Source organism: Bactrocera dorsalis, chromosome 6, assembly GCF_023373825.1.
Source record: "Bactrocera dorsalis isolate Fly_Bdor chromosome 6, ASM2337382v1, whole genome shotgun sequence".
NCBI classification, from domain to species: domain Eukaryota; kingdom Metazoa; phylum Arthropoda; class Insecta; order Diptera; family Tephritidae; genus Bactrocera; species Bactrocera dorsalis.
Genome location: NC_064308.1, coordinates 23,867,030 through 23,878,157, shown reverse-complemented (window position 1 = coordinate 23,878,157; position 11,128 = coordinate 23,867,030). Strand labels below are relative to the sequence as shown.

General features: G+C 42.8%; 1 protein-coding gene across 5 annotated transcripts in view; it reads left to right on the top strand.

Moving 5' to 3' along the window:
* The first annotated feature begins 294 nt into the window (after window positions 1-294).
* LOC105227957 (uncharacterized) overlaps window positions 295-11,128 on the top strand; it is a 47,317-nt gene continuing 36,483 nt past the window's right edge. For 3 of the 5 annotated variants that reach the window (XM_049460094.1, XM_049460095.1, XM_049460092.1), the window contains exon 1: window positions 295-691. In XM_049460094.1, coding sequence (XP_049316051.1) covers window positions 526-691 — 166 coding nt within the window. In that variant the 5' untranslated portion in view covers window positions 295-525. Of the gene's footprint in view, window positions 692-759; window positions 1,343-11,128 lie in introns of those variants that run through there. The other 2 variants (XM_049460093.1, XM_049460096.1) reach the window with 2 other exon arrangements.

The following is an 11,128-nucleotide window of genomic DNA, read 5'->3' as shown; positions in this document are numbered from 1 at the left end:
TTTCTACAGTGGCACCTCTCAGCTGTGCCTTTGTTTACATAACATCAGCTGATAGCTTACTCCTCCTCTACCTCGTCCTAAACTCGTCATTTTAATCATTCACAATATTACAAGTAGCGCTAAAATTTCATTTTCTGAGGTCATGTCCGTTCAGTTCAACAATTGCAACGAAATGATGTCTGAACAACATGTCGCACAAGTGTAGAGTGAACTGACTTCCGACATGGTATCAGTACAAGTCCGCAAGTGTAAATCGCGCTTAAGCCTAAACAGGGATGAGCAACGCGGTAAATCGAAAAATTCTCAATCGATAAAGTCTTACAGCGCTCGAAGAAAATTTTTTGTAATGTTTAATCAAGTTTAATATCTTTTGTAAATTATTAGTTTTATTGTGTATTTGTCGCTGTTAAAAATAAATTTATCGATCAGAAACTTTAAATACTTTTCAAGTTGAACTCGCAGGAACAATACTTCATGAGAAAATAAACAAGTCGTGATTTCGCAACATAAATTGTCGAAAATATTATGACGGATCACTATATACGAGAGCTTTTGCGAACGGTTGTCGCTCAAATTTGCCAGACTATTGGTTACCATGTCGTACAAACAACTCCGTTTGAGTTGCTTCAGGATATTCTGCAAAGATTTCTTCATGAATTCTCTCGAGACCTGCGAAGACAAGTTGAACACTGTGAGTACTATTAAGTGTGGGGTCGGCTTTAGTATACCATCCCACGATTTCAGGGTTAAAAGTGGTATGGTTGGATAGAGCTGATGCTCCATATTAAGAATATATCTAATTATTGCCGGCGCAAACTTATAGTTTTCGAGATATTTGCATTTAAAGTTGAAAATTTTGCAACTTTTACCTTGCAATTTCTCGATTTCTAGTAATTATTTCTTTCGTATTATGCACTTTTTACACACTTACACTTCATTACATTGTTTCTACATACTTATTTTTCAGTAATTATTTAGATATTTGCTTAAAAGAAGCATTTTATATTTAACACAAATTTTATTAGATGCACAATAACAAAAGTGTTCCGTGTTGACGGACAATACTTAAGTGTTGCCATAATTACACATTTATCAAACGAATAAAAATTAATTAAAAAATGGTTTATTTACAACAAATATTACAAAAATTATTATACAGACGCTTATAGTGAAGTGTAAGTAAGTGAAAAGTGCATAATATAAGTGAAAAAGTTATTCACAAATTCACAATTTGCAAATATCTTTAAAACTACAAGTCAGCGGCAACTACACTGACGGACAAAAGTTTTGGCACAGCTGATGTTGGTTCCTTCAGTGGTCTGTAGTTCCGTAAATTTAAAAGGTAGGTTCAAATAATGCACAAGTAATATACTCACCTTTATGTTATTTATCACGATACTTAATTTCATTTATGATATATCTGTGATTGTTTTGTTACAATAATTTAAATAAAAAGCGAATATATTTCATTGGACAAAAGTTTTGGGACATTTTGAGTATTTATTTAAAAATGAAAATAAATGCTAGTTTAATAACGAGTATCCAAACCTTTCATTTAAATAACGTCATTTAAGCGATTTGGCATGGAGTGAACCAGTTTTCTTGTCACCTCAGATCCAATGTTAGTCCATTCATACTGCAGTATCTCTTTTAATTGGCTTTTACTTGTTACGTTGTGCTTTTCAACCCTTCGTCCAAGTTCATCCCATAAGTGCTCAATCGGATTGAAGTCCGGTGATTGAGGAGGAGTTGCAAGAACATGGGGAACGTGATGAATGATCCAGATACGAACATCATAAGCTGTATGTTTGGGACCATTATCTTGCTGAAAATAGAACTGATTCCCAAGATCCAGCTTTTCTACACTTCCTTGCAAGTTTTCTTTCAATATGTTCATATATAAAGTTTTGTCCATTACTCCATCAACAAATACTAAGTTACCAACGCCTGACGCCGCAATACATCCCCAAACCATGACTCCTCCACCTCCATGCTTTACAGTATTACTAACATTGCTTTTGTCAAATTCAGTATTTGTCTTTCTCCATACCCGTTGTTGTTGTTAACGGTTAGCTAATCCCCGTTAGGATAGTAAGGGTTGTTTGTGTTGTCGTCGAGGTCATCTAACGGTAGGCCCAAGAAACGTGCTGTTTCGACGGAGTCGGACCAAAGGGAGGAAGGTGTTCCCGGAGTTGGATCGGACAGGGTTAACACGCCCAATTGTTGGTCCGACCGAGGGCTATTTTTTTTAAGCGCGGCCGAAGGCTTCCAAACCAAAAAAGAGTTCAACGGAAAAGAATTGCGCACGACCAGGTATTGGTCCGACCGAGGGTTGTAAAATATGAACAATATTATTATGTGAACAAAAATAAATGAACAAAAGTTAAATGTTGAATAGAATTTACTTTTGCACTATTTAATATAAAATAAATGGTTAGAAACGAATTATTGAAGTGTGAGTGGACATAAAAGTTAAAAATAAAACTATAAAATTCATTATAAATGGGAGAAAGACACATTTTATATCGTTACATTTTTGAACTTTAAATGCGAATATCTCAAAAACCATAAGTCAGCAGCAAATATATATTAGGTTGACCTAAAAGAAACCGGTGATTTTTTCAAAATATTTTTTGAGTTTTGTTTTTTTTGCATCCCAAGACGTCGTATATGACATTTATGGTTGATTGTGGTATATTTAACTTCTCTCCAATCTCACGCTCAGTTACATGACGATCCAATTCGATTAAAGCCATGATGACGTCATCATCAACTGCACTTGGCCGACCTGAACGGAATTTGACAAACCAACTTTGACACTGTGTTTCTTTTAAGGCTTTGTCACCATACGCATGACGTAACTTTTTAGCAACCTGAGCTGCATTTTTTCCTTTACGGAAATATTAAAGTAAAATATGACGAAAATGCTCCCTTGTGGGCTCCATATTAAAATTGCCGCCAAACAAACAAATATAAATAAAATTACGCGCGTTTATTTTCTAAGGCAAGGTAAAAGTGCCAGCTGATATTTGACAAAAGCAAAAATGCAATAACAGAGTCATAAGCCGTTCAAAAAATTGTCAACGCCGTTTGTATGCAAAATCACCGGTTTCTTTCCGGTCAACCCAATATATATATATTCTTAATCTGGAGGACCTCCTCTATCCATGCATACCCATTTAAACCCAGAAATCGGGGGATGCTATTTTAAAATTTACCCAGGTATTTGACTTTAAAGTTCAGTGTGTTGAAAAATTGGAACATTTCAACAAGCTATCTCACTACATTTAATACACTATGCGCACATTTTTTACTTCAAATTTATTGAATTAAACTGCTATCATTTAAGCAAATTCACATTTTACACATTTTAAGTAACAAATCTATATTTTAAAAACTAATTTTTACACTCGTAGTGGACATCATTTTTATGCTAAATATTATAAGGAAATGGAGCGCTGTCATATGATAATAAACAAGTATGAGCATATCGTTAAAATTTCTCTTTTGCGCTAAAATCCCTCTTTCTTTATTTAGCATTCTTAGAAAGTGCCTATAGATATTTCAAATCATGATGTGTTTAAACATTCTTTCCATGTATGTGGATTTTTTTTAAATTTAAATTTAATAAACTAATACGTAATCTAATATATAAAAATTAGTTTGGTGTTTGTCTTTCGCTATAGCTGACTAAACTCTTGCATGATATGAAAAAGGTCTGAACCACTTTGAAGGGAATCCATTGAGGATGGTTTGTAAAAAAATTCGGTAAATGTAAATGTTGTAAAAGTAAATGTTTATTTTTAACCGACTTACGAGCGTAAATTCAAAAAAAAAAATCATTACTTGCTTATAAGACAAGATAAGATAAATAATTGAGGAATGCACTGCGACCTTAGGTCTATTGTGCCCTCTCCTAACTCACAGGGACTCGCTTAGCCCCAGCATATTGATGAAGTCCAATATCCTAGTGGGTGCCAGCGAGGCAGTGTGATCCCTATCCGGAAACATGGATCCGAGGGCCTTTGACCTGTGCCTACAGACTGCGTTACAGTCGAATAGCAGGTGCTCCGGGGTTTCAGGCTCACTGTCACAGAACCGACAGTTAGCGCAAGCTGAAAGGCCCATGTTCGATAAGTGCCTTTTTAGCTTGCAGTGGCCGGTGTAGAATGCAACCAGGAGCCTGAGTTTATTTCTTGGGAGGTTGATTATAGTCTCGAACCTCTTATGGTTATACCCCCCAACTAACAGTTTGGCGTGGCGCATCCCGTGCGCTCGCTGCCAATGTGCCTCCCTGCACGCTCTTTCCTCTTTGCGGAGCAGTTCCTTCACCGTATGGGGACCCACTCCAGTGAATGGTTCAGGCCCGACCATAGCAGTGGAGGCTGCGGAGCGGGCAAGCTCGTCAGCCAGTTCGTTGCCGGCTATTCCCCTGTGACCAGGCACCCAGATCAGGTGTACCTGGTTCTTTTCGGCTAGGTTGTCAAGCCTTCTTCTGCACTCTTGCACTAATAGCGATTTGATCTCGTAAGAGGAGATCGCTTTTAGTGCCGCCTGACTATCGCTGAGTATAGCTATTCGCTCGTTGCGATAGTTGCGGTGAAGGTTTATCTCAATACATCGACTTATGGCCAGAACTTCGGCTTGGAAAATGCTCGGAAAGTTTCCCATCGGAATGGAGAGCTTGGTACGCGGACCCGCGATACCCGCGCCTATTCCTTCCGATGTCTTCGAGCCATCGGTGTACCACCTCAATGTGCTATCCCTTAGCATTTGCTCAAGTGTGGGGTCGTTCCACTCACTCTTGCTACAGAGGGTAACCTTAAACTTTCTTGTTAAGTGGGTCGTTTTGCTTATGCCGTCTCTTGGGAGGAGGGCAATAGGAATATCGCCACTTATTCTCTCCATCCTCTGGGACGAAATTATCTTGCCTTTACCACCACCCTCCGCTGTTATCTGCAGAAGTGAGTGTTTGGCTAATTGACCTATTACTATATGGAGCGGTGTGAGTTCCATGAGGACCTCCAGAGCCGCCGTAGGGCAGGTCCGCATGGCTCCCGTCATGCACACGCATGCTAACCGCTGTAGTTTCGCCAGCTGCGTTCCCACCGAAGCCTGTGCCACCACGGAGGCCCAGGACACCGCCCCGTATGTAATAATCGGTCGGACAATCATGGTGTATAACCACCTAATGATCTTTGGCTTACAGCCCCAGGATCTACCCGCCAGCCGTTTGCATACCATCAGTGCCTTTGTTGCCTTGGCTACCGTTTGGTTCACGTGCTGCTTCCATCGCAAGGTAGAATCCAGAGTGAGACCTAGGTATTTAACCTTGTTAGTCATTTCAATCTCTGCCCCCAAGTGTGAGGTTCCTCAGGCCGGGTAGGGACCTGCGCCTTGTAAATGGGACGATGGTTGTCTTCGAGGGGTTGATGTTCAATTCAACTTCCCTGCACCACCCCTTTGCCAGATTTAGACCACGTTGTACTAGGTCGCAGAGAGTATCCTCAAATTTACCTTTCGCTATGATAACTCTATCGTCCGCATATCCTTGGCAGCAGATGCCGTTGTCGGTTAGCAGTGCTAACAGGTCGTCCACGACAAGGCTCCATAGCAGGGGCGATAGTACACCACCCTGCGAACAGCCTCTTGTTGTGCCTAGGCGAATCTTTGTGCCCCCTGCTGTGGTCTCAGCAATCCTGGTGCGCAGTACCGCCTCTATCCATCTACGCACCGGTGCAGCCACCTTCCTTCTCTCCAATTCCCTGGCTACACTCCTGTGAGACGTGTTGTCAAAGGCACCTTCTATATCTAGAAAGGCGCATATCATCACCTCCCCTTCTCCCAGTGAGCTCTCGATCTCCGAGGTCAACTGGTACAGAGCCGTACTGGTTGATCTTCCCGCTCTGTATGCATGCTGAGCAGAATGCAGGGGTGCAGTTTTCAGCGCCGTCGACCTTATATTGTTGTCAATGATCTTTTCCATCGTCTTCAGCAGGAAGGAGGTTAGACTGATCGGCCTGTGGGATTTTAGCAGCCGAACAAGGTGAGGTAGCAACTGCTGCTCGCCCTGTTGCAAAAACGCCGGGAAGATGCCATCCACCCCCGGAGACTTGAATTTTTCGAACGAGGCCATAGCCCACTTGATCGAGTCCGCAGTAACTAGCTGCTTAGCGGTTACCCAATCCAAGCGGGTTGGCCCATGTTCGCTCACAGGTAGACTTTGGTCCACCGGGATAATCTCCGGGAGGTGAGCACGCAGAAGCTCTGACGTCCTTTCCTCCGCGCTGGTCGTAAACGTCCCGTCATTTCTTTTAATGGCCAGTTCCGTGCTTGTCTTCCCACTGGCCAGAGCTTTGTGCAACCGCGCCGCTTCTGGTGTGGAGGAGACTTTTTGGCAGAAGCTCCTAAAACTGTTTTGTTTTGCTGACCTAATCTCCTTATTGTATAGAGTTAGGTAGCACCTGTACTCCTCCCAGACCCCTGTACACTTCGCCTTGTTAAATAGGCTGCGTACCTTCTTCTTGAGGTCTGCGAGCTTTCTTGTCCACCAGGGACAGTTGCGTCTGTCTGTAGGCGCTATTTGGGGACAACTATCCATGTAGGCTTTAGTGATTGACACATTTAGTGCCAACACTCTGCTCTCTATTCCCAGGCCCGTGACGCTATCATCGATCTGACTCTGCCTTTGTAACCCGTCCTTTAGTTTTTCCCTGAAAACACCCCAGTTTGTTCTGCGAGGGTTACGTCTCGGGGGAAGTTGCCTGACCTCTACCTTCAGTGCGAACCTTATTATTCTGTGGTCTGACAGGGAGGGCTCCGTGACCAAGATACTCGATTGAGTCTTGAAAAAAAATGTGACTTTTCGTCTGAAATTTCATATTGGCTTTATGTAGTGCATTTATTATAGTTGAAACTTGTTCAATATGTTCTTCGGGTGAGGAAGAGAATATTAATACATCGTCTATATATACATATGCAAATTTATCAATATATTCTCATAAGATATCGTCTACGAATCGTTGAAAGATTGAGGGTGCATTTTTCAACCCAAACGGCATCTTAATAAACTCGTATTTTCCTCCATTGACTGGAAAAGCGGTCTTTTCTCTATCGGAATCCTTTAATAAAATTTGATGAGATCCTGATTCTAAATCTATAGTTGAAAATACTTTTGCTTTTCCTAAGTTTTGGATAGTCATATTTACATCAGCTATTGGATATCTATCTGTGATTGCCTGAGCAGTGATTGTTTGGAAATCAACTACCATTCTCCTTTTTGGCTTACGTTGTTCGTCAGTGACTTTTTTTTGGAGCAGTCCATATGGGTGAATTATATGGGCTTTTACTTGGTTTAATAATTCCATTTTTTAATAACTCGCTAATTTCTTTATTCACAAAGTCGTTATCCGCGATGGGATATGAACATTGTTTTGCTCATATTGGATCCTCTGTCTGGGTCCTAATTGTCGCCTGAATAGCGATCTCCAGGATCTATATTGATCTTTTTTTTCCATCGAACCGTGGAAGTGCTTTGAATAATTCCAGGTCAATTTCCATGGGGTCGTTAATGGTCAAGCGTATTGCTTCGTGTTGATCGATCGTCGATATTCCTTTACACGATTGGCTTGATTCAATCGCTGATTGTTGATTCTGCATCTCAATACTTTGCTGCTGCAAAGTTTAAGCTAATACGTCGATGTGTGCGCGTAGTTGTGCCATTTCTGATGTCATCGTAACTCCTGATTTTCTACGACTGCCGTGGATTTTTGCCCTTTTTTTCTCCTTAAGTTTTTGATGTGCTCCAGTTTTTAGTGGTTCCTCAGAATCCTGTTTTTGTTCCAATTTTTCAGGAACCTGCTGTGTCTTTCTTTAAGCCTGTGGATTTTGGTTTTTTAAGTCTTATAGTTATTTCAAAAACTGGCTGGAAAGCAAGTTGATTTGGGATCCCGGTTGAGTCCGCAGTTAAATAATAATACTATTGTGTTTATTATTTTATATATTTGTTGAGTTTAATATCTCCACCTTCACGTTTGATGGCAATACTAAGACTAAAAGATATCAGGTTTGCTTACAACTATTTGTACTATCGACATAACATTCATGTTGTTCTGTTGTGTTCTTATTTTAAGTTGATAAATATGTTTGGATAATATCTTATCTGTTGCTGATAATTACAACACATTATGTGCATATGTCATGATACATGTTTTTCTGTTTACAGCTGATAAGGATTTGTTTATATATTTGGGTTCGTGAGTATGATAAGGAATTTATTGAATCGAATCAATAGTTCCCTGTTGATGCTAAGTAGCATCATCCCTGGTGGATGGGAGATGCCGTGCTGTGCTGCGGTTTAAGCCCCTGCACCACGACAAGGTGCCTACCATTCGCAGAGGTTCGGTAATGCAAACTACGCAGTATGCTTAATGCAACCTGTTCGAAAAAAGAAAATCTGGCATCTGGCCGGCATGACATCAGCTTTGCACACTGCACATCTTCTTCTTCTTAATTGGCGTAGACACCGCTTACGCGATTATAGCCGAGTTAACAACCGCGCGCCAGTCGTTTCTTCTTTTCGCTACGTGGCGCCAATTGGATATTCCAAGCGAAGCCAGGTCCTTCTCCACTTGGTCCTTCCAACGGAGTGGAGGTCTTCCTCTTCCTCTGCTTCCCCCGGCGGGTACTGCGTCGAATACTTTCAGAGCTGGAGTGTTTTCATCCATCCGGACAACATGACCTAGCCAGCGTAGCCGCTGTCTTTTAATTCGCTGAACTATGTCAATGTCGTCGTATATCTCGTACAGCTCATCGTTCCATCGAATGCGATATTCGCCGTGGCCAACGCGCAAAGGACCATAAATCTTTCGCAGAATTTTTCTCTCGAAAACTCGCAACGTCGACTCATTCGCTGTTGACATCGTCCAAGCCTCTGCACCATATAGCAGGACGGGAATTATGAGAGACTTATAGAGTTTGGTTTTTGTCTGTCGAGAGAGGACTTTGCTTCTCAATTGCCTACCCAGTCCGAAGTAGCACCTGTTGGCAAGAGTTATCCTGCGTTGGATTTCTAGGCTGACATTGTTGGTGGTGTTTACGCTGGTTCCAAGATAGACGAAATTATCTACAACTTCAAAGTTATGACTGTCAACAGTGACGTGAGTGCCAAGTCGCGAGTGCGACGACTGTTTGTTTGATGACAGGAGATATTTCGTCTTGCCCTCGTTCACTGCCAGACCCATTCGTTTTGCTTCCTTGTCCAGCCTGGAGAAAGCAGAACTAACGGCGCGGGTGTTGAGGCCGATGATATCAATATCATCGGCATACGCCAGCAGCTGTACACTCTTATAGAAGATTGTACCTGCTGGATTAAGTTCTGCAGCTAGAACTATTTTCTCCAGCAGCAGATTGAAAAAGTCGCACGATAGGGAGTCGCCTTGTCTGAAACCTCGTTTGGTATCGAACGGCTCGGAGAGGTTCTTCCCGATCCTGACGGCGCTTTTGGTGCCGCTCAACGTCAGTTTACACAGCCGTATCAGTTTTGCGGGGAAACCAAATTCAGACATCGCGGCATAAAGGCAGCTCCTTTTTGTGCTGTCGAAAGCAGCTTTGAAATCGACGAAGAGGTGGTGTGTGTCGATTCTCCTTTCACGGGTCTTTTCCAAGATTTGGCGCATGGTGAATATCTGGTCGGTTGTTGATTTACCAGGTCTGAAGCCACACTGATAAGGTCCAATCAGCTTGTTGGCGGTGGGCTTTAATCTTTCACACAATACGCTCGATAGAACCTTATATGCGATGTTGAGGAGGCTAATCCCACGGTAGTTGGCGCAGATTGTGGGGTCTCCTTTTTTATGGATTGGGCATAGCACACTTAAATTCCAGTCGTTGGGCATGCTTTCGTCCGACCATATTTTACAAAGAAGCTGATGCATGCTCCTTATCAGTTCTTCGCCGCCGTGTTTGAATAGCTCGGCCGGCAATCCATCGGCCCCTGCCGCTTTGTTGTTCTTCAGGCGGGTGATTGCTATTCGAACTTCTTCATGGTCGGGTAATGGAACGTCTGCTCCATCGTCATCGATTGGGGAATCGGGTTCGCCTTCTCCCGGTGTTGTGCTTTCACTGCCATTCAGCAGGCTGGAGAAGTGTTCCCTCCATAATTTAAGTATGCTCTGGGCATCAGTAACTAGATCACCTTTGGGGGTTCTACAAGAGTATGCTCCGGTATTGAAACCTTCTGTAAGACGCCGCATCTTTTCGTAGAATTTTCGAGCATTACCCCTGTCGGCCAGCTTATCGAGCTGTTCGTACTCACGCATTTCGGCCTCTTTCTTCTTCTGTCTGCAAATGCGTCTCGCTTCCCTCTTCAACTCTCGGTATCTATCCCATCCCGCACGTGTTGTGGTCGATCGTAACGTTGCGAGGTAGGCAGCCTGTTTTCTCTCCGCTGCGACACGGCACTCCTCGTCGTACCAGCTGTTCTTTTGCACTTTCCGAAAACCAATGGTTTCGGTTGCAGCTGTACGTAAGGAGTTTGAAATGCCGTCCCACAGTTCCCTTATACCGAATTGTTGATGAGTGCTCTCAGAGAGCAGGAGTGAAAGCCGAGTAGAAAAACGTTCGGCTGTCTGTTGTGATTGCAGCTTCTCGACGTCGAACCTTCCTTGTGTTTGTTGGCGTGCGTTTTTTGCTGCACAAAGGCGGGTGCGAATCTTGGCTGCAACAAGATAGTGGTCCGAGTCGATGTTAGGACCTCGAAGCGCACGCACATCTAAAACACTGGAGACGTGTCTTCCGTCTATCACAACATTATCGATCTGGTTGGTAGTTTTTCGATCCGGAGACAGCCGGGTAGCTTGATGGATCTTCTTATGCTGGAATCTAGTACTACATATAACCATATTTCGGGCCCCGGCGAAGTCGATCATCTCAACCTAATTGGGGATGTTTCGTCGTGGAGGCTGAATTTACCGACCGTAGTGCCAAAGATACCTTCTTTGTCCCCGTGGCGGGGGCATCTCTCATAAGTGCGCTCCAAGCACTCATAAAAGGCATCTTTGGTCACATCGTCCTTCTCATCCGTCGGAGCGTGGGCGCAAATCAGCGATATGTTGAAGAACCTCGCTTT